The sequence below is a fragment of the Phalacrocorax aristotelis genome, chromosome 4 (assembly GCF_949628215.1).
Source record: "Phalacrocorax aristotelis chromosome 4, bGulAri2.1, whole genome shotgun sequence".
In the NCBI taxonomy this organism is placed as follows: Eukaryota; Metazoa; Chordata; class Aves; order Suliformes; family Phalacrocoracidae; genus Phalacrocorax; species Phalacrocorax aristotelis.
The window spans coordinates 69,559,876-69,584,675 of record NC_134279.1 but is presented as its reverse complement, the minus strand read 5'-3'; the positions used below and the strand labels follow the sequence as shown (position 1 = coordinate 69,584,675).

Sequence of the window (24,800 nt, the reverse complement as noted above, 5' to 3'; positions counted from 1 at the left end):
AGGTCATGGCAAAAGCAAGGTTGATGCAGCTTAGCTTGCAAGGAAGAGGTTTGTAGTGACTCAGGTTATGCAAGATTGCTTATTGAGCTGTGATAACTCGATGAGGAGTCCAAGTACCAGGTTTTTGCTATGAAATTCACCTTTTCACAGGGCTCATGCCCAAATAAGATCACTTGCAGAGAGAATTAAGTATGGACCCAAACCTGAATTTTTTAACAGCTTGAATATTTGCATTAACAAACCTGCTTTATAGCTTAGGTCCATATAGTCCAGGTTTTTAGATTGTATCCGAACTTTATATTCTGGAGTCAGGCTGAAAAAAAAAAGGCTGCAGGCATCTCCTAAGAAAGCTTTACTCAGATTTGTTCTTCCTGCTGTGTGAGGTGATGGAAGCTCTGATAGTTTATATGGTAACTTCAGTACCAAAAAAAGCACATAAAAACAAAGGGAAGAAAGCAAATTTCAGAGAGTTGTTTCTGGTGTTTCTTTTTTCACTTTACTCTGAAGATGAAAATTGCCCCATATGGCTGAACTACTCACATCTTCCCCCACTAGAAACCAGATCCTTGTGGAGTGAAAATTGGCTTCAGAAACTTAAGTATGAAATTCAATTTTTTATACATGTTTCAGATCTCAGGTTTTGCATATCTTTGTAGCAGAAATAGTCATTTGACTGAACTTCCCATCAGAAAGTAGAGCTTTAGCAACTCAAAGTCATTCATTGCAAATGCCAACTTTCTGCAAAAAAGCCTCACCAGATTCAGCTATTTTTATAGGCAGTTATTATTACTACCAGCCGGTTTTAATAATTTACCTCTCACTGATATCTGCACTTTTATTTCTAAAGCCCAATAAAATGTAAGAGAGAATGAAGTGTGGAGTCTGATTTGAGAAGCAAAATGTAAACAATGTTTTAAAAAATATACAGTTTCAGCGATTATTTTCTTCCCCATAACTCCTAACCACCCAACCGTGAAGTCCAGAATTACTCGGGTCATCCAGACGTAGGACTGTACAGTCTTGTGTTGGGACACACAAAACACCAAATACAATGAAACTTGTACAGCTGTAGATATTCAGATTTACCCAGAACAAAACCTACATCATTTTAGTTTAATTCCAAAGGTTTATTTTGCAGTCATTGCGCATGGACATAGTTGATCACACACACGTAACCCACCTGCGGTACTCGTACAAACACCATCTCGCAGTACCTCATCCCAATGGTACAGACAGGAAAAGAGAACGTGGCACCACACAACACTCACTGACAAACACGTGTGCTGTAGACAATTTGATACATTCGACAAGAAAACCAAATGATAAATTGCTGATATTTTCCACTTTGTCCTCTCATTGCTGGAGAAGCTATAGCAGCATAACAACAGGAAAAACCATTACGGAACAACTTGAAGATCAAAACAAAACTCTCATTAGGGTCAGAGATGAGAAAGTTAATGCAGTACCAGCACATCTGAAGTTTCTTCAGAATCTTCCACAACCCAAGGCAGAGGAGACTGCAGCCACCTTCCCCTGCCAGTGAGCAAAGCACCTGCACACATACACATCTGGAGACTGGAATTGCTTTTAACCCATACCATGGGCTGGAGCAAACTGCTGGTGAGACATGCTACCACTGTCCCATGGCATATTCAGCATGTAGCAGCTCTCTTTGCAGTTGCACCGAAAGTGTGTATCTGGAGTGTGCCTATCTCAGGTAGGGCAAGAGATGGGCAAACGGGGTTGCAGAAGAGGAAAACACAACCCCCTGATGTTAGATCTGTACAAGCTCCTGAGCTGTGATAGGAAATTCTATCAAACCATCTCTTTACCAACACGTTCAGAGCTGGGCTCCAAATGAAACTGTAAGCAACTGTAAGACGATTTTATTGTGTTGCAGAAGCCCAATACAACTGCTGTATCTGGCCAAGAGGATATTTTACTGAAGCTATCCAACGGCAACATTATCAACATATAGTGCTTCTAATGTACATTCATGAAAGCACTAAGTGCTAAATCCTCCTAATTCTGATAATAATGGTTTCCAATCCTGCTACCTTGATTCAAATCAGATCATACCGTACCATGTTAGTGGCCCTACCTGCAATTTAAGGTAATTCTCAATCTAAATGAGAGGGTCTGAACTTGCCAGTCTTGCCCTGCAGGCAGAAGAGGAAGAATTTCTTCCTGAAATTGTCTGGAGGGGTGGCATTCAAGCTTGATTTTTACATAGCCATTCACTTAGCAAGCCTCATGTAACACATGGAATAGGCAACTAAAGCCACTGAAAGATGACACATTCATTTGCCATATATATAATTTTACAAGCGGTTATTAGAAGACATCTATCTTCAGTTTTTTCCACAGTATTTGATTAGCTTCTGTATATGGTTATGAGTTGGTACAATCCTGATTCATTCTGTTTCTTAACAGTAGCACCAATACAATAAATCTGATTTTTCATGCTTAATTCTCTTGCTCACATATATTTTTATTTTCTCACTGCTGCTGTACCTCTATCCCAGTAAAATAGCATAAATCCTGGGATAAAGGTTCGTAACAATTTTTCTTCTATTACCCTGTAGTGAAATCGCCCTATTAGGTCAGCTCAGTGTGTGCAGTAAATACGTTACATATAAATAAATCACAGTATAAAACCATATACATAATTTAGTAGTAACAGCTGAACATTAGGATCTCTGATTTTGATTTATGGTATAATTTACAGTGTAAAACAAAACCATAAACAGCTTATTATTTGGGGAAATCTGAAAAAAACAAGTATTGGAAAGCAATTCTCCATTGTGTGTATATATATGAATATAAATATTCATATATTTCTGTATGTAAAATATACAAATATATATGAAGATATACATGATTATTTTTCCAACACACATCCAAATCTATGAACTTCTGGATTAGTAAATATAACTTGTGGAAGCAGCTGGCTCTACCTAGATGCTTCACTTGCTTCTTGTGCCTTACTCCTAATGGAGAGCAGCCCTAAGACTTACTGACTTTCCATATAAAACAGCTAACTACTTGATTTAAAAGTGCTTATTACCCCCTCAGCATCCAGGTACCTAGAAGGGTCAAGAAAAACTATTATTAAATTACAAACTGGAAAGATGACATTCATAAAAAAAAATCCCACGTGGAAGGGAATGGATCACCTAACCCCCAACAGCCTGCTGAGTCTTTCTATCACAAATTTAAGGAGAGGACAGTTTTATAAAGCATTAAATAGCCTAGAAACTTATTAATGTGAACTAGGTCTGGAGCTTCAGGATCTAATGCCCAAATGAAAATTAGTGTTTAAATAAGAAATAGGCACCCAAATTCCTTTGGAGATCTGAGTGTTAAGAAATGACATCTATTGGGTCTCAGGGAAATTTTGGCTCCTAACACTTGTTTTAAAAGGAACTTGAAAAGAAAAGCAAAAAAACTATCAAAATACCCAACCCATGGAAAACCCAGTGTTTGATTTTTTTTTTTTGGCTACACTCTACATGTACCATCAGAGTTCTCTCACTTCATCATGAGGTTTAGTTTTCTTTTCATATTAAAGCTTGTATAGGTATTCTTAAAAAATAAAATTAAAAAAAAAAATATATCCACAGAAAGGCAGTGCCAGCAGACCCAGAAACTAGAGGCAGCTCTATTATTAGTCAATCAGGATTTACAAGAGAGACAAGGAAGCCTATCAGGACCCCGAACTCCCCATTTATGAGAGGCTGGGAGATGTTGAGAGGAAGCAACTGAAAGTCAAAAGAGCTGGAAAAGGAACGGGAGGTTGGGGGAGTGTCATGAGTCTTCTTTCAAGCCCTCAATTCTCATCTGCAACTTTATGACATATTGGGAAATGTGGAGAAATGCGAGCCAGTACCATTTCAGGTTTGCTTGCATCGATTCTTAGCAGACCCCTGCTGGGATCTCTTCCCCTTCCCCTGCCTCCTCCTCTTCCTCCTCCCTGCTGGTGACTGCACACATACCTCGCCGTGAGCACACAGGGGTGCTCACAACCCCTGCTCCCCACCGCCACTTTGCTTCCCCGAGCCTATACTCCCCACCCCACTCACCACAGCACCTATTTCAGAGGTGCCCAATAAAACTCTGGCTCTTATTTATTTAATCAGCTGCCACTGCTCCCACCTCTCATTTCCCCAACCATGACCCTAGCTGCTAACGAATTCACCCATACTCACTTAAAACATATTCAAGGGGGAAGCAGTTCATGCTGGCACATAAAAAAATACAAGTTGTGCATTGCTATAAATGTACTGAATGAAAAGAGCATGTTTTCCCCTGTCCCCCGAAAGAGCATCCTGGGATTTACACAATCCCTTTTTTGGTTTCCCCGTTGTCCACTGAAGACGTGAAGTTTGATTCTTGTTCTGCACTCGATTTCCTCTCCCCCGCGTAGTGGTTCATTTCTTGCATTTCTAAAGATACTTTATTCCTTTTGGCAAATGCCTGGCTGATTTCATTAAATGTCTTATTTTTTGTTTCAGGCAGGACAAAAAACAGGTAAGTAGCTCCTGCAAAGCAGATGGCAGCGAACACTAGGAAGCAGTAGGTCTGTAAACCACCCTGCAAATAGAAAACAAAGGAGGACATTATAAAAGGGACAATAGTCAGAAGAGAAGCAACATCAGGAATAGTTTGAAAGAAAAAACGTGTGGTACGGAGCAATTTTTAACCAAGTACAGTAAGTCCTGGCTTTCATTGCAAGTCAGAGTGCTTAGAAGTTCATAAAAATGCATGAATCTTCAGTTCTTCCAACACTGCCTGCAGCCCATCGATGGGAAAGCAGGTTCCTGGCAGAAGCGCGCAGATCTGCAATCTGGGCGACGCTGGGAGACACCAGACTGAGTTTAGGCACTGCGGGTGTGAGGAGAACAGGTGGCAGCAGGGCTTCTGCTACATGCACGGCTTAACTGAGCCTTGCGCTGCCACGGTATTTCTGGAAATGAGGCAGATGTTTCTCCGGGTTGCTCTGCATAGTGCCTCACAACTTCTAGGTACAAAAAATGAGGCATGCTTTTGTGATGCTCTGCACCTGTACACAACACATGGGAAACCTGGCACAGGCGGCGGCATCTGCATCACAGCAGCTACAGACTTTGAGATTTGCAAAATAAACACGGAAAATAACCCAAATCATAGAATCATAGAATGTCCTGAGTTGGAAGGGACCCACAAGGATCATCGAGTCCTACTCCTGGACAAATGACAGACATTTGTATTATTGCTAAGGTAATGGGACCTTACAACAGGAAAAAAAATCCATAAAATGCACGTCTTTCATGCTGGAGACTAGTGTAAGAATTAACTGAAAATGAAGTACAGGCCATATTTGAATGTTTTGGATTTTACTTCACTGCAAAAAAAGTAAACAGCATAGACAGAAAGAAGTTAATTTGTAAGCTGATTATAAATGTGCATACCAACTAGTAGGATCTGCACTTCACTGAAATGTAAGTATTTCTCGCCCGGTGATTATTAGATCATTTAGTAGCTTTCAGTTACATTTCAATAGTACAGTTTTGAAAAATATTTGATAATTACAATATTGCCAGCTGTGCTTTGTTGAACTAGGAAGAGGTTTGGTATTGTGGCTCCAGTGAAACCTGCCAGACTGTGAGGAAACCTCCCTTCCTCCTCTACTGATTTACCTCACTCTGTGTCCCGGAAACAAATGTCCAATGAACACATATTTTTGACCTGTTTTTATTAACAAGGCTGAATTAAACCAAAACGGGTATCTCTGGCTCCAAAAGTAAGGCGACCTTTCTGTGGTGCCTTGTGTGAGGTCATGAACAGTGAATCCAAGGAGGGCTGTACCCCTGACACCCTCCCCAGGTGTTGCAAGGTGGAGATTACCCCAGGGAAAATCACTCAGGATGGCGGAAGCAGAGGTGGCTTCCTATATATACATATTTACAATTGCCATTAAAGGTATGTATCTGAAACAGTTAAGACAGAGCTAGATAATGGCTTAACCCTGAGTTTTCACATTTTTCTAATACGCTCCCACCATCATTAGTTATACCAGTCCTACACTGCAGGCTGGTTAACCTCCCTGTTTTGGGGGCTCAGGGTGTATGCAATTCCTAGGACTGTTTCTATGTTTCACCTGCTCAGTATACATCACATATGGCATGGAAGAAGAATGTGAATTTGTGTGTGGAACCAGAAAGAAAAAAAGGAAAAACCCAGCTGCTTTCTCATACCGTGGCTGATTGCCAGCCTGCCTAGTCACAATGTTTGCCATGGGTAATTTATTACCTAATCCAGCCCTTCAAATCCTGTCTGTAATAGGAAAAGCTGGAAAGTGCATTCTCTGATATTGACTATGGGCCCTTGAGATCATCAAGTGCTTTTTTTGTTAACTTCTAGAAGCATGAACTCCTGAGCAACCTGACAATCACAAGCCAAAGAGCATGGGTGATGAGTGGGAAAATATCCCGGCATGGGAACAGATATGACTTTCAAGCTTATACAGAGGCAGAAGCAAATGGATTTAGTAGACAGGAAAAAATAACTTCACAGTGCCTCATAAATCATCCTGTCATGTTAAGAATTCAAATTTTGCATCTGTATCTTCTGCATTTGAAATTGTTGTTCAGCCGAGTGGCAGAGCTCCAATCCAGGATCATGTTTTTCCCTTTTTAAAATCTTCATTGAGCTAAATATTGTCTGTGATGAAAACGAACCATTAATGCCTGGTATGAATAAGACTGGCAATCAGATGCCACAAGTTACCTGTGCCTCTTGGTGGTGCAGCCACAACTTTGTCCCACCTTTCTTATTCCTCTTTATTTCTTTGCTGTCTATGATTTGTTATCTTCTTTGATTCATGTCTCCTTGAACCTTTTCTAATGGAACTAAACACTCTCATGAGTGCACATTTTATTTGCAATTATTTTACATAATGTATTTACATTTATTGGTAATAAACTTGCTCTCCTTAGTTTCTGCAGTCCCCTCCAGAAGCAGCCCCCAAGGGCCTCTAACTGAAGTTCCACAGAGAATAAGCTAAAAATTAAACTTTGTTATAAATCCTACAAATGGGATTCTGGGAAGAGACCAAGACTTCACACTCCTTGTGTTCAGCAGTATTAGCACAACAAAGGCCTAATTCCTGGACAGGAACACTGCAGGGCGATCACAAAATGCCCTTTTCCCACCAGCTAGTCTTCAGTCAAAATATTACCTTAAAGCTGGGTATTATTTTAAACACAGAGGAAAGACAAACACTCATTTTCAGAAGCCTTTCGTATCTCACTCAGAGTTCAACTCATATCACCCAAGCCTGCATTTGGCATAGAAGAACGTCATGTGTGAATTAAATTACTCGTTATAAGCACAAAACCACCTACCTGCTCCACACAGGTGTAGGACAGAAGTACAGGATAAAGCAGAAAGAAAATGTTAAATCTCAAATCCTGACTCAACAGAAAACCTTAGTAGGACACAGGTGGGATACAGCTCAGCCTAGATATTTAATCCATTTTTATCTGTTTATGATGTATTCTGAATTGCTTGGTACCGGAGGAAAGATCTGAGGGGCGGAACAATTAATAGACTGACTACAGCATATCTGATGTGCCCATCAAGGGATGCAGAAGGTAGGGATAATGTGCTGGGAAAAGGGTAAATGCCGAGTTATTGAATGATGACTACTACTGGCAAAAAATAAAAGCTACTGATAGATCTGACAGGAAAATGGATCTGTCTTTGTTCCATCAAATTATTATACATTCTCTTATTTATATTTATTATGCCCATGAAGCCTGTATCTCTCATTTACTCTGACATCTGTAATCTCCAAATCCATAGTCTCTCTTTGTTGTTTTACTCCTTCCAACTTGCTAGAGACAAGATGTCTATGGAGACTGTGCAGCTGCCACTCTAGAACTAAGACCCCAGAGTTTTGCTTATCTTGGGCTGGGGTGGGAGTAAAACACTGAGGAAGAGCTTCAGTTGAAGTCTTTAGTGGCAAAGCACAGATACTCTGTGTATTTGGCCCAATGGACATGGTCTCAAGATCCTTTACTGACATGTGCATTCTCAATGATACAAGAATAATGACAACATATATGATGAAATTTGAAAAGGTAAATATTTTTCTATACTTTGTGACATTATTTCACTAACTAGGTTGGACAGATGCCTCGATGTTCAAAAATTGAATACTTTTATCCACCTGAAGAGTAATTTGACTCTTAATAAAAAATACCATATCCAAACAGCTGGAAGGGGAGGGTTAAAAGAAGAAGGGAAGGCGGCAAAGAAGCAAAAGCAAGCAAATTCTAACTAAATACAGAATAAATTCAAGGAAAGTATGCGATTTCTGTTACTTTTCATCTTTCCCGTGTAAGGACACGTTACTTCCTTATAGCCAGCTCTTAGTGCCAGGTACATCAACTCTGGCCACACAGGAGGCACTGAGCCAGTCCCATCCAGACCCCCCTGCCGCATCCACTCAGGCAAGTCTCTTCAGACTGCTCAGATTGAGAACAAACTGCCACTGTCACCAAGGTTGTTCTCCTCCTCCAACACCTGGCAGGCTTGCCAGAGCTAGGAACACATTTCTTTAGCAATACTGGAAGCCAGGCTTTTACATACAAGGTCAGAAACCAAAAGGTTTCTACAACAGTCCGTGCTTTGTAGCTGTTTTCCCCAAACATTTCTTCAGCACACCATCTTGCATGAACATCCAAGGTTCAAAGTTCCCTAAACTTTCAGGTGGTTTCCTAAATAACAACAGTTCTATCTCTTGATAGGCTCACAGGTATTTATTCAGAGTCAAGGTCAGATACACAGGTGAAGGTCCTTGAAAGGCCAGGCTTTCCGTGGGTTACTGATGGTCACCTGCCCTCCCAGGTGCACAGGGGAGAGCAAGAGAACAGCAGACACACTTACTGATGCAATCTCCCAAGGAAAGAGCCTTGGATACCTACAGCCTGTTCCTAGTTAGTCAGCAGGCTAATAAAACCTCTCCAAAGCAAGATTTACATTGGATCTCTCAAGACTGGCGAGGGCTATTGCTATATGGGATTTTAAACTCATCACCTTCTATTTTCATAGCAACTTTTTAAGGAGGCTATTTAAAACACAGCATTTCTGAAAACGTCCTGCCAGCTGAATCCTGAATTACTCATTTTTATCTTCTCTTTTCTGCAGCTGATCAGGGCTCTGCGGTTGTCAAAAAAAGGAAAACCAGGAAACGCTTCACCTAAGACATGCACGCAATTACCACAAAAAGAACTGAAGTTGAAGGACTTGGGCAATTCCCCCAAATCTGATCCCAGGTGTGGCAAGCAATCAAACCTGACTTTGAGGATGAGATGTAGCTGCGTAAGTGAGGTGTATCAATAAGTAGGTGCAGCCGAGCCACATTTTCTTAGGCAAAGAGGTTAAGAAACACATATACACATTAGGCAGAATCTACAGGCATTTGCTCCACCACTCTTTAAATAAAATGGTAGATAATACTTAATTTTTACCATTATGAACAGACCTAAAGTGCCCAGAATGAATGAGCAAAAGAGCTCATTATTTCAAGCTAAAAAGTAAACTGAAACAAATAAAAAACCTGGCATTGAAATGATCAGATTTTTGGTTTTGATAAAAAAAAATTAACAATTTGCCACTTCTGAAGTTGGCTAACTGAGAACAGTCTTCCTGCTAATAGCTTACATGCTGTGAACACTGTAGTCTGGAAAAATACAAAAGTATTTGAGTAGAACATCATTATGTGCTACTTAACGATGGCTGCTTACTGACTTAACTCATTCTGTAGCAAAGGTTAAATTCTAAGCAGGACTGTGATACTGAAAACAGGAAACCAGATATTCTAGGGCAGACACAGCAAAATAAATGAGCAAATGAACAAATTCTGAATCAGATTTAGGAAGCTGAACAAATTAATATTTTTAAAACAGAACTTTTGGCTCTTCCCAGCAAATGCCAAAATGTGATTCTAAATTCTCATCTTGCAATGTCACAGTGCCTTGTCATCGGCAATGGGTGCTTGCATTTGGAAATTGCCATGAAGATTAGAGTCCTGAGATGGGTGTCAAATAGGATTTTGAAGCGATGAGGTCAAATGATAATGGTTAGATGTCTTACTAAAATGATCAGCAGCAAAACAGTTATTCATGTAGACCTTTGAGACTTTACTTACTTTCAAATTAATATAACACACTGAAACAAATGGTTGAGAGAGTTTGTGTCCTTTACCCCTTGTCCTTCTTCAGTTTCAGACATAATTTAAGGTTCCGCTGAAGGTGCAGGACAATGAAGAAGGACAGAGCACTAAAATATAATGTATGAAACATTTCCTAAGTAAAAAATAGAGACATTTTCAAACATGAACTGCAATTTCAACCTGAACCCTCACACAGTCACTACCTCCTCATAAAGAAGTTAACAGATCCTTGTATTTTATACTTGAAGTGGGTTGCTTCTAATTAAGAGCATTTTTCTCATATCTAATCTTCAAATAGTCTACAATCAACTTCTCACCTTTGAGGGAAACTTCAGCCATTTCCCTTAATACAGGTGCACTGTAGTTGCTTTAAACATCAGATGTATTTGTAAAAGCTTAAAATAGCTTGGCTGAGGGAATCTATGTATAGGCTTCTGTGCACACCTTTGCTACAGAAACTCTTGTACTGCATAATAGAAAAAGTCAAGGTGTATTATTACACAGTAAGGAAGTAATAGGGAAAACCAAAAAGACAATCTTGATGGGTAAATGAATCTTGATGCATGAGAAGGAAAATCTCAAGTGTAAAAATAAGGAAAAAACAGAGCAGAAGTGCAGGAGAGCCTCCAGTAACAAGTACAGTTACTCAGAAGTATTACTTCACAGGCAGAAATACATTCGTTTCTGAAAGGGGGAAACTAGTCAGCAACCTGAACTAAGGCTACAAGCCTTGCTGCACCTGTATCTCATGTGATACTGAGCTCCATCTGGATCAAAATCCAAGCAGGTTATTTTTCAAGACACTTACTAGTCTAAAAATAAAGTAAAATAAAATCAAAGTTTACTCAATTTCTAGCTCGTGACAATTTGCACTTCACCTCTTTCAGATGCCTTCTACCCTAATGTAAGTAAAAAGCTTTTAAGAAGACACATGAATATTCAGAGTACTGTCTCTGAGCTCCTCACTTGAAAACCCAGCTAGTAAAAGCACTCACTATTTGGGGGACATGATATCCCCCCAGCTATTTGTTTTCCTTTCCTGTCATCTCAGCATCTGTCAGCCAAAGCGCCAGCCCTGACCTCCTGTGCCAGGGCTGTCTACACCAGCTCAGAAACTGGGCACAATCTGACTACGATGGGCTGCGATGAGCTGCACATCTACAGCTACATCCTCATTTTATTGCCCTTATGCAGAAAGATTAGGCAAACATCAGCACTCAATGCCAAGGATTTCTTCATTGAAAAGGTGTTTCCCAGCCACAACTACAGAGGATATAGGCAGCTCTTCATAATAAATATTTAAAATTGATCTTTTGTCACACACTATTTACTATAGAATCTCCTTCATATCCTTCTTTGCTCATGCTCTTACACTGCTCATTGTTCTAATTTTCTGAGAACAAAGATATTAGTAGGACTTTTTAGTTATTTTAAAGGTTTTCCTAATGTTTGCTATGGCTCAGAATACGTTATCACCTTGTTGGCTGAACCTTCCTGTGAAAATGCAAACCATTATGGGAGGGACATTGATGGGGTATGACAGGACAGCCCCAAAACTTTCCATCAATTTCTCAGACATTACTGAACCCTGCACCAGATCTAGTGACTTGTTTCTCCTTCATAAAAAGCACATAATTTTCCATTGCAAGTGAACCAGACAAGAACTACAGAGGTAATTTCTGTCAGTTGCTAAGTTCCCCAGCCAGAAGAGCCAGGCACCTATCTATAACTTAGGCTTTTTACACAAGTTTTCACAAAGGTCTGAGCATTCATCTCTGGAACATATAGCACAATATATATCTCTTTATCAACATGCTCCAGTTTCCAATGACAGGGAAGCAATGCAAAAAAATAGATGAAGGGGGATAGATATAATTATTATGAATTTGTAAAGCCAAGCTGTTTTTTTTAATAACGGGACAGAACATTCAAACTGCACAGTGACATTTATTAGTCCCTGCAAAAATGAGATATTCTGTGCTACTGCTCTGCCAGAGAGCTGCAAAACATCTTGCAGTTTATTAGTATTACTGCTTCAGTCTTGCTGCAAAAATGCTGCAAGAGAATGATGCCTTTGTATCCCAGTTTTGGAATAACATGTTTCTCCCGTGGCAGAAGAGGGGAAAAATCCCTGCAGTCCTCAGGGACTGTATGTAGGCCTGGCAAGATGAAAAAGAGGGACTCCTGTTTCTAAACGAACCTCATTTAAGTCCTTTCTCCCAGGAAACCATAGCAGCAATTCAGTTGTTTGTCATTTCGATAGGGAGCTACATCATTTTGTGGTACAACCATGTGGAGAGATTTGAAGGCCTCCATCGATCACCTCCCCAGCACTTCTAATGATTTCAAAACTCACTCTTTCCTTGCTGTAGATGTGTAGTCCCCATCCATTACAAAAAAACCAAACAGCACCTTTTTCTAGGTAACACGTAATTTAAGGTCTGCTACACTATTGGATTACGTAAGTCTGTCCCTGCAAACTTACTGTTACTGAAGAGTAACAGCTTAACACATGCCTATTCTATTGCACCAGAGGTTTTCAAGCCTTTTAGATTGTGCTTTTCTGCTGCTGTAAGTTTGTTGTCCCCACTGGCTGCTCCAGCTCATTGCACCTATTTCCACATACACATATACTCTAATTTCTGATTCATGCAGTGTCCCTGTTCTCCACAGTCCAGCACCTCCTCAGCATACCAATTTCTACCAGCTACCACTCACTCTTCAAAATAGATTTTTGAACCACAAGCTCCAGCAAAGTCAGGCAAGGCCTCAGATTTTGCTTCCAGCAACATCAAATAAAACAGAAAATCTAGGGAGGTGATGCCAAGCAATATCCACCCGTAAGAATCTTGAGTCTGGCTAAATTAATGAGGGTGCGCCTCTATCCATTTGTGTACGTACATTTACAAGATTTGGGTTTTGTTCATTTGAGTGCTTTGGAAACAGTTTCTGTTTATACATGTGCCTGTGAGAAAGAGTAGCAGGAGGCTTATGGACAAGCAAGCATATTTGGTTATTTAGCCATTGTCGTGGTTCAGCCCCAGTCGGCAACTAAACGCCACGCAGCCGCTCGCTCACTCCCCCCACCCCTGTGGGACGGAGGGGAGAATTGGAAGAGCAAAAGCAAGAAAACCTGTGGGTTGAGATAAGAACAGTTTAATAATTAAAATAAAATAATTATTATAATAATGATGATTATTATAGTAATAACAATAATGATAATATAATAAAAAGGAAAAGGGAAAAAAACAGAAACACAAATGATACAACCACTCACCACCCGCCGACCAACGCTGCCGGTGCCCGAGCCACGATTGCTCCCTCCCTCCCCCGGCCAGCCCCTCCCAGTTAATATACTGAGCATGACATTACATGGTATGGTATATCCCTTTGGCCAGTTTGAATCCGCTCCCTTGGCTGTGCCCCCTCCCCTCCCAGCTTCTTGTGCGCCCGGCAGAGCACGGGAGGGTGGAAAAGCCCTTGACTAGTACAAGCGCTACCCAGCAACAACCAAAACATCGGTGTGTTATCAACATTTTTTTCATACTACATCCAAAGCACAGCACTACGCCAGCTGCAGTGAAGAAAATTAACTCTATCCCAGCTAAAACCATGACAGCCATCCATTATTCTTCTATTTAAGAGATTCTTGATTAAATAAAAAATTGGAATAAATATCCTGTGGGATGAGAACTTATGGTTTGCGAGTGACTTACAGAAACTCCACTGCTTGAAATACATTTACATGAACTCTTCAGCCAGCAGTTAAAAATATATCAAAACCCCTAGTCTGTTCTGTTCAACAGAAGATTAAATAAACAGAAATTTGCAAGCAATAGAGTATCTGATGGCCGAACGGTGAAGACAGTTAAATTTAAAACAGAAATTGATCCGATTTAGAATTCATCACTGAATACCGTATTGAGAAGTATGAAATCCACTGGAAACCTTCAGTGGTAACTCAGTATTGTACATGTGAGACACATTCTAGTGCAATTAGAAAATACTAATGCAGAAGTGAGTGATATCTGATGCCTTGTACCTTAAACCAGAAAAGCATATATAGGCTCCCCGGTCATATTTTTTTATTTTTAGTCACGACTGCCAAAGGGAAAATGATCTGTTTCCTCTCATTGTCCATAAAAGAAAGAATATATGAAATAGTGAAATAGTAATAAACTTATAGAAGGATGACTAATATAACCTTGAAGGCTTTCAGGTTAGAGATTCTTCAGATTTCTGTGGATGCTTGGTTCTTGCCCAAGCAGTTCTGAAAGTCACAAAGTTTTCTCTGATGTGTCAGAGAAGTTTAACATGTTCTGGTCCTTTTGTACTGAAGAAAATAAGTTATCTTTTCTCCCTCCTCAGCTGTTCATGGTTAGCCTTTCCTTTCTCAAATCTTTTCTCCAGACAGAATACTTTTAGGTTTGCTTTCTTTCACTCCAAGTTCCCAAGTTCACTGCAGTTTTTGCCATTTTGCCCTCTTAATTTTTCTGCATTTTTCAAGATTATTTAGCCCAAAGCATCATTACAGCATTCCAACTGTGCCATCACCATTTCCAAGGAAAGGAGTAATTGCAGTTGTCTTCTACTTTTTTTCTGGGATTTGGATTCTCCTGCCACCACAACCTGCAGCAGCCCTTCTTGCAGTGCCATGTGATGTACCACGGTAACAAAATAAAACACAACCCACCTTAAAGGAGCCACTTGCTGTGTGTACACTTAATGAGAGACACTTCCTGCTCTGAAGGATTCAAGATGTCAACAAACTCATAGAAAACAAGGAACACAGATGCTGGCCAGTCCATTCCCATTACTAATGCAGCCTCGGTTCTTGACAAATGTCTGTCTGCCTGTCTTTTATAGCTCTCCAGTAATGGACAAGCTACAATTTCTCCACACATCATTACACAGTTACACTATTCTCATGATTAAAAGGTTTCCTGATACCCCTCTTGATGTAGTTATCTGAAAATATAACACACATTCTCTCTGCTTCATCACCCTTCTTGCTGGTGAAATCACTGAACAGAACAGGCCTGGACCCAAGATAAACAGAGAATGAGGAAGCAACTGCAAGTGGGTCTGGCAAGCCTGGAAACTTTCTAAACTACGTTGGGTATCAAAGCACCTCCCTGCTAGAGCTGTTAGCTGAACTAACTCCTTTGCGATGCTGAGTTACTGCAGAGGACCTTGTGTTGGACCTCACTAAATGCAAACTTCACATTCACTGTAGCAATCAATAAAAGAATACTACAGTCTCTTAAGTGCTTTATTCTTTCTGTATAACCACAACTAAAAAGAGTATCCCACAACCACTGCCATCACCCGACTTTTTGAATGTGTGGTCTCATCCACCATTGAATATTTTGTCCTTGGTCTTGCAGATTAAGGCATATCACCATCTGGCAGTTCTGCCCTTGATTATATTAATAAGATTCCTAAGGACACACTACTGGACCAGTAAACACTACTACCTGTGAAATTGGGTCCAAGTACCCTGCTGAAAGCAAAACACACTGTTTCCAGATGAGCAGGGATGCAAATTTAAGTTTTTTGCATTTCAAGACCCTCTTCTGAGAATAAGTTCAGGTGCAAATGCAACCGCAGTCTTGTTTGGGGTGTGGGTAGGTAGGGAGAGATAAACCATTGTTGCTGGAGATTGTACAGTGCTAACATAAAAAGGGAACTACAGGCACTAATATTGTTCCAAATGTATCCATATTTAGCAATCAAGAAGCTCTGTGCAGGAAAATAGCTTTGCATTATTTTCCATTATTAACACCCTTCCCCCGGCAGTGCTGAAGATGCTCTTAACTGACTTTGACCTTAAAGAATACTTATTCTCATGTCTACTATACAAACATTCATGTTTTCATAGTGTGGAGTCACTTTCCAGGAAAGAAAGTTAAGATTTGATATCTGACAGGCTCTACATATTGGAACTACAGTCAGCAAACTTAAAACACATAATCTATTATCCTGGGAAAAACAGAAGCCACATAACCACTTCTGCAATTAGCCTAATTTTAAAAGGTCTGCAAATGCAAGTCTAGATTAAAACCGCACATTGCTAGGAAGAAAGCACATAACACAAAGGAGACCTTCAAAATTCTCCTTTATGCTACCTAGAAATAGGTACACTTTTGCTCCCTGTGTAAAAAGTCCACTTCTTTTTTTAAGTCTGTTTCTGAGTTCCAGTCAAAGACTAATTGATGTCATGTATTAAGCTTCTTAGCAACCTGAAGGGTTTATAGAATACCTACAATGTAATTATTGAAAAGAATGCTTCAGTCTAACCACGCAGATGTCACATATTACACGTTACTCCTATTAAAATACCTGGAATTACTCACTAAAACTCACACTCTTAGCGAATCAACAATAAAAATTTAAAAATATATATGCTCTTCTTCCCCCTAGAAGTTCCATTGGCTAAAATAAATTAGGGAACTAAGAACTAATTATTCTGCCGGTGCTATCCATTCTAGTCAGTGGATTTAACCTGAAAATCTGACATATTCAGGTTTGTTATCCTGAGCTGTGATTTAGTTATATATCACCGTTAATAAGGTTAGAACAGAGACAGAACAGGGCATTTAAAGAGGAAACCCCCAGTGATGAGGAAGATCTCCATGTAAAGTACGTCTTGGTGAAGGTGGGCTTCCTGCTCCCCTAGCTGGGGACAATGCTAGTTTTACTCCCAGCATGAAAAGATCATTATAATGACTTACTCCTACAGGAAATAACAATAGCATCATCAACACTTGTGCTCTCACCAAAATGGTATTAGTATTTTTCTCAAGAAGAAACTACAGAAACTGGTTGCCTGGCATTGATTTCTGCAGACCACTAACATCACTGATCCATAAAGAGTAAGGTGAGAAACATCCCACATACACCTGCAGATCTGTGTATCAGGAAGACCCCCTGGAGTCCCTTCCAGCTGGAACAATTATGTAATTATATCCACAATTGCCCAACGCTTTCACTGCAAAAATTTGTTGGTTTATGTCTGCTCATTTGAGACATAAAATATTATCCCCATTCCCAAGGGATGATATGAATAAATGATGGAATTATTTTTTGTGGATGACTACAGAAGCTCATTCTCAATGCACTTTCTGCACACACGCAAAAAAAAAAAAAAAAGCTAAGTACTCACAGGCTTGCATTCTGAGCATAACCTCTTTTAAGTACAAGCAAATACTTGGAGTCTGGTTTATGACAATCAGTTTGCTCCAGGTGTTACAGCTAGCTTGGAATTTACTCAGAAAAAAGCCATAAAGAGAATCTGTGTCTTATACTCCCAGAAGCTAAACTATTAGGAAACAGAAGTTACACTAGGAACATGCAGAGATGATGATTAATCCTGAGCTTGCCATGCCACAGTCATACACTGAGATAGCTGTTGAGATCATAAAGCAACCAGAAGTCCATTTCCATCAATGCATACTATTTTAAAATGAGTAAGTGAATTTTCTCAGTAGGGACAACACCTTAGCACTTTTTCTCAAGAAGAAAGACAACAAACTGTCTACGAGGTAATATCAAACCATATTCATGCTCCCACTGCCAGCTCAGCCGTGATGAGCTGCATGCAAGATGTCCAAGATGGAAATGCTTATTTTAGACCTCAAGAAACTATATTATTTGGAGGTCTCAGGAGAATTGCTAGCCTTTGGAAGACTTGGTTTCGTCTCCTTTTCATTCTCTAAAATAATTTAATATATTAAAGTGTCACATTTTCAAAGACTGATTTGTTATCAACACATCAAAAAGAACAGTTGTGCTTTCGTATGCCTTCTGAGAGAGAAAGTGCTTTAAAACATTTTTCAGAGGATATTAGTCACAAAGGGAATAATGGATTATTTCTAACACTGCGCATCAAAACTGCAACACAGGGCTTAAGTAAGGATCAACATTATTTATCTTGATTGTGAGACAAACCCTGATGCTGCCCTGAATTACCTACAGCAACTCAGTCATCACTAAGAGCAAACAAGGGAGCAAGATTTGGTGTTTGAGGGAGTTTAGCTGAGCTGGGTCTTCACCCAACCAGCTAGTAAATGCTTTCTGTGAGATGCTGACTCCAAAGCATTTCCGCTGAAATTTCAGCAACACAGCTGAAAATCAGATAAATTCTGTAATTTAGTTTAGAAAATTACAGGAATCTCTCTTTGAAAATTTTGACCAGATAGTGTGGTATCTAGCGCAGCAATTTAATTTATGTGGAAGAACACACTGCACATATTTTTTTTTAAAATTTGAATCATTTATGTAAACTTTTTTGTAAAAAAAGGTTTCTAAATCTTTTAAGAAAGTGAAAAAATTAGACAAGTGCAAGGAAAAACACTATTATTTTCATGTGTACCTACTGAAACAATGAAAAATATAACAAAACCAGAAAACAGACATGAACTGAACAACCAATACTGCATATTTTAGGTTCAGATCTTTCAAACGCGTATGAACGCACATTGATAGCTTTATGATTGCAAGCCACCTTTAAATCAAATGCTGGAATTAAGCGTTTGCATTAGTCTCCAAGAACAAGGACACACCATACCTATTTAGATATGACAATATATTCAGTAAGCTTTTCGTCAGCTCACAAAAATTTTGAACCTTTCTAAACAGCTATTTTAGTTAGCTCACAAAAATTTGAGATTCAAATCCAATTACAATGCATTAAAAGTATAAAGTATAGTATATAATGTAGGGGCAAAATGAAAAGTGTTAAAGTAGCAATTATTTCAGATAAAGCATTTTAGTTCCTTCAGGCTTACACAAGCATTATCATGACTTCAAGCATTCTTTCCCAAGTGGCCAAATTACTTTTTTACTATTACATGGTTGACTCAATCAACGTTGTCACATCCTGTAGCTCCATTCTGCAGAGAAGCTCCCTACGCCACTGCTCACGTGTGAAGCAGGAGGTTGTTTATGGATGGCTATGATCTCCTGATACACAAGTGCTATGCATAAACGTGAGATATGCAAGTCAGAGGAGAGGGCAAAGGGCTGAAGTGCTTTCTTACTCCAAATATTCCCTGATGGATGTTCTGCGGGAATGTAAATTTGGAGATTTGGCATCCAAATAACAGAGCATTATGGCCCAGTCCTAGCACCTGCAGGAGCACTGAAATGCTTTGAAGGGAGGGGTTACCATGTCTTTAAGAACTGTTTCAGGCACCTCTGGGCTACTGGCTTAATCAAAGCTGTCCTTGTCCCTTCACAGCTTGTTGTTCAGAAAAGCCTCATGCCTTCATTCTCAAGTGATGGCAACGGGAAAGAGATATTGTTGAGCATCACTCAAGGTGACATGTTTGACATTTCACAAGGTCAAGCTCTATGTTAAATACAAGTCTGAAATGCCTTCAGACCTAAAACCATATCTTCTATAATTCCTTTGTATGTTCTAAGATCCCATGCAATAAGGCTTCTGCAATTACTGTATCGTGCACTAAAAAAAGATTTTTAAAAAGGCACATTTTTGACACCTACTGTCAGACACCTCCTAGTAATCACATAATATCAAATGTACTTGTGAATTCAATGTAGTATCGGTTGCCATTTTAACCTCAGTTCTAATCCTTCACACAAACAAATTTCTCAATAGCCAGTGATGAGGGCTGGAACAGTAGCCACATCTTAACTTCTTTTGTGATTTGTCAAAAAATGGTTTGTATACTAGCCTTTCCATCTCATACATATATTTTAATGTATGACTCAAGACAATGTTTTCTTCTATTACATGTATCTACAGATGGTTGAGGGAAGAAAATCTAGGCATTCAAACTAGTTAATTGGTGACATTTGGAGAACTAACTACCGGTTGATTTTTTTAATAACTCTAAAGTTAGCATATTCATTTCCCAAAAGTTTGGGATAATTTTGTGGAAGCACACCAATGATCAAAAAAGTGTCAATTCTCTCTCAAGCAATCAGATTAGTATTTAAATACACAGAAGGGATTATGCAGTAATTCTGTGAAGGCAGTTTAAAGATTTTTTTTCTGTTTTAGAATTACAAAAATGAGCTAAGGAGAAGCTATTGCCTTTCTGTAAAGAAACAGGTGACTCACAAGCTGAATTTTGAGAATAAGGTTGACTGAAATAGGAAAAAAGTGAAAGGGAGTGAGGAGACATCTCAGTTCGATCTTGTGAAAGCGCTTTAAAAATCAAAGTCTGAGTAACACTGCTTTTATCTTTAGGTGCAAACTCCAAGCTCTTTCTCTTTATTACTTCTTAAAGGAGAGAAAACCAAAAACCCTGCAAGGTGGAAATATAATTTACCTTCACTAAAACTAAACTGGTAATTTTTTAATCACACAATGGGAAATTTTTACGACAAAAAGTGATAAATTCCCTAGGGCTACAGCAAGCTTCATACGGACACACACTAAATCACTAAAAAACCTTTAATATGCATATGAAAAGTCAGAGAAAGTAGTTTGTGTTTTTATTTGAACTTACTGAGTACCTTTTCAAACAGTTCCCACCAGGTGATCTGTCAGGTGGGATTAGCAGGACAAGAAGAGAGAGCCCTGAGTTGCATGAATTTGGATCTGACTGACAGCCAGAGCCCAAGTAACTCCTTGGTTTTGTGCAGGAGGCAGAAACCACAACTTTGGAGAAATGTGATTATTCCTTAAATGTCTCTAGATAATTTAAAAACTAACAAATAAAAGTATTCTGATTATACACCCCTAGATTTGAGACCTCATTCCCTGCCACCTGCCTGGCCACCACAGAGGCAGGCAGTGGGACTGCTAGTGCCTGGCCAGACAGGGTAGAAGGCAATCCCCAATGCTGCTTAAATAGTCAGTCTCTATCTTCTTGGAGAAACAGCTATTAATCCACACAGAAGCATCCACTTGCTGGGTGAGGTTGTGGCTGCCTCCTGGACCATACTGAAGCTGATGACTAAGGCTGGGTTTTTAAAAACACAAGGAATTGTGTGCCTTGTGGGCCCCAGGCTTTGGGAACCAAATTCCTAGCTGATCCAAACATAGACCCACCATCAGTGAAGGAAGAGTTAGTACATGGATTATTACAGGAGCTTGACCCCTACAAATCAATGGGCCCTGACAACATCCACCCGAGGGCGTTGAGAGAGCTGGCTGACATCATTGCAAGGCCACTCTCCATAATCTTCGAGAAGCCATGGAGAACAGGGGATGTCCCAGAGCACTGGAGGAAGGCAAGTGTTACCCCTATCTACAGAAGGGCTCGAGGGAGGATCCGGGGGCCATCACAAGTCAAATGAAGCACGTGATTGGGAAAAGCCAACGTGGCTTCACTAAGGGCAGATCATGCTTCACAAACCTGGTGGCCTTCTATGACAAAGTGACTTGCCTGGTTGACATGGGGCGGGTGGTGGACATCATTGTCTACCTGGACTTCTCCAAGGCCTTTGATACAGTCCCCAACAGTCTCCTCCTGGAGAAATTAATGCGTTATGGCCTAGACAAGTGGTCTGTGCAGTGGGTGGGGAACTGGCTGACAGGCCGCACCCAAAGGGTGGTGGTAAATAGCTCTTTCTCAAACTGGCAACCTGTCACTAGTGGAGTCCCCCAGGGATCGATATTGGGCCCAATGTTATTCAACATCTTTATAAGTGATCTGGATAACGGCACCAGGTGTATCCTGATGAAGTTTGCTGATGACACCAAGTTGAGTGGGGAAGTAGACACTCCAGAAGGGAGAGCTGCTCTGCAGGGAGATCTGGATAGGCTGGAAGAGTGGGCCAACAAGGAGAAGTGTAAGGTCTTGCACCTGGGAAAACATAATCCAGGAGTGCAGCACAGACTGGGATCCACCTGGCTGGAGAGCAGCTCTGTTGAAAGGGACCTGGGGGTCCTGGTGGACAGAAAGCTCAGCATGAGCGAACAGTGTGCTGCTGTGGCCAAGAAGGCCAACAGGATGCTGGGTTGCATCAAAAAGGGCATCGCCAGCAGAGAGAAAGAAGTCATCATCCCGCTCTACTCAGCACTTGTCAGGCCACGCCTGGAGTATTGTGTGCAGTTCTGGTCCCCGCTCTAGAAAAAAGATGTGGACAGGCTGGAAGGGGTCCAGAGAAGGGCCACCAAGATGATCAAAGGATTGGGAAGCTGCCATATGAGGATAGGCTGGGAGAACTGGGTTTGTTCAGCCTTGAGAAAAGGAGGCTTGGAGGGGATCTCATCACCATGTACCAGTACTTAAGGGGTAGCTACAAAGAAGATGGAGACTCCCTTTTTACACGGAGTCCCATGGAGAGGACAAGGGGGAATGGACACAAGTTGCTCTTGGGGAGATTCCGATTGGACACCAGAGGGAAACTTTTCACAGTGAGGACAGTCAACCACTGGAATGATCTCCCCAGGGAAGGGATTGACTCATCCACGTTGGACACCTTCAAGAGTTGTCTGGACAGGGTGCTGGGCCATCTTGTCTAGACTGTGCTCTTCCTAGAAAGGTTGGACTAGATGATCCCTGAGGTCCCTTCCAACCTGGGATTCTGTGATTCTGATTCTGTGACGGAATTGTCTAATTCTCCACTGCATTTGGTAGATGTTCTAACAACCTCAGTGGGAAAAGAATTATGTCTGTATTTTCTTTTGAAAATCTCACCTTAAATGTCTAAGCTGGCAAGTCCTTACTCTGTGCAGTAAGACTGGTGAAAACCACTCACTGATTTCAGCAATCATGAAAAGAAACTTAAGGCTCTGAGCAGTCTAACTGAAATTAATGTCAGCAGCAGCACAGACTTTGGAAGGATGACAGCCTTTATACTCCTGTTGACTTTTGAAGGTGATCCAAGTAATCAAAATGAGTAGAGACTTTTTCCTTTTACAAGAAATTTTAAATTAAGTGTCAAACTTAGATCAAGGGTCAGACTTTGTAAAACTTTCAAGTTCTCCCATAAACTATCTCATACAGATAATTTTTAACAGTACTACTTAATAAAAGCAGTTTTACTTGTCAAATGAAAATGAATATATAGTCTTACAATATAATTTTACAGTATCTGCAAATAATGTTATACAGTATTGCATATGATAAAGTATCATATAATTTTTAGCTGTAAGAAGGCACAAACAGCATTAACACCTCCTTGCCTGATTTAAATAACAGAGATTTAAATCTCCTACTCAGAGATGATTTGTAGGGTAATCCAAAATGTCTCTCCTGGTTGTGAGGAGCTGCGAGTTGCCTGGAGGGCTTGCTTCCCTCTGTGCCCTTTCCCTGCACCTAGTATTTTCCTCTGTGCATTAAAAAAAAACACAATTAAGACTTCTTTATTTTATGCTATAGCTATAAGCTTCACTCTTAAACTGTTATCAGTGGAGCTGGATGGCTCTTTAAAGAGTTTAGACATGGTTGGTCAGGGGACTGATCAGCTGTCCTTCAGCTCCTGAGATAAAGAACCAGTTCCTGTGTGAGCTCCAGAGACTGCAGCCGGTCCTTGGCAGAGGTTCATGGTCAGGAAAAGGACCTCAGTGTGTGTTTGAATGAGAAGCTGCTTGAAGCTTCCTTTGTCAGACAACAACACATCAACAATGAGGAAGTGTCCTTAGGAATCAGAAGGGGAAAAAGCTATTCTATGTTGAACTCTAAATTTTAATCTTTTTAAAATTTTAAATATTTTTTTTAGAAAATAAACTTTTCCTGTTAGAATAAAAACATCATTTGTCAGGCAGCTCTTGATGAAACTGGCCTCAGTCCTCCATGAGCCTAGTTCAGCCAAGGAAATAAAGCAACCCACTAAAAGCAAAGCTTATGGGAGCCTGAGGAAGCTGGGACAGGAATGAATTCATCCATGCATCAACTAGGCTGGAGCAGGAAGGAACAAGCTAATGAGAATAAAAGCCTGACAGAAGAGATTTAAAAAAAGAGAGCCATGAAGCCAAGCTTAGGCAGAGGAGGACAGGAGAGGACCTATTCCCCAGTGAGACTAATACAGATTCTCAAAGGCTAGGGTAAAGATGGGTGGCCTAAAGGCTGAAGTAAAAGGCAGTAACAATCACCATCAGTGACTGTGAACTCTTGACACAGCCATCAGACTGAATTGCTAAAGCATTTCTGTGGGGAATTTGCCACACAGGGTCGTCCACAGTTACAACAATTTTTCTTTTGCAGGACAGTTTTCTCCAAGGCATTCAAACAAGGAGATATGTGGGTAGCACAACTGAACTGTATCAAAAATATGGTAGGAATTTTATCCACTTCAATAAAAACATTTGTTATTATCTGAAAATTACAATTCAAACATCATATGCTACACTATACCAGCTATATCATAGCATATCAAATATCAAGGTGGTGGAGTACCTGAATGAAAGGGAAGAGCAGTCCGACTGCGAAGTTGGAGAGCCAGTTGACTGTCCCAGCTATCATGAATGCGGCCGGCCTCTGTGACTGCTGGAAAAACTCTCCGGTGAGGACAAATGGAATCCCACCTGAAACAGGGTCCAACAAGTCAGTGGTTTTAGTAAACTACTTCTGCCAACAGCTGTTTCACTTACAGAGATGAACATGCTCTGTGCTACACACCTCAGTGACTGGCACTGCTCTACAGCTCTCTGCTCAGGTGT

The 24,800-nt window shown here is 40.3% G+C and overlaps 1 protein-coding gene across 3 annotated transcripts in view; it reads right to left on the bottom strand.

Moving 5' to 3' along the window:
- Positions 1-1,106: 1,106 nt before the first annotated feature.
- Positions 1,107-24,800, bottom strand: part of SLC2A9 (solute carrier family 2 member 9) — a 114,610-nt gene continuing 90,916 nt past the window's right edge. For 2 of the 3 annotated variants that reach the window (XM_075091875.1, XM_075091877.1), the window contains exons 11-12: positions 24,538-24,665; positions 1,107-4,593 (exon numbers count right to left, since the gene is read on the bottom strand). In XM_075091875.1, coding sequence (XP_074947976.1) covers positions 4,336-4,593; positions 24,538-24,665 — 386 coding nt within the window. In that variant the 3' untranslated portion in view covers positions 1,107-4,335. Of the gene's footprint in view, positions 4,594-10,232; positions 10,327-24,537; positions 24,666-24,800 lie in introns of those variants that run through there. The other variant, XM_075091876.1, reaches the window with a different exon arrangement.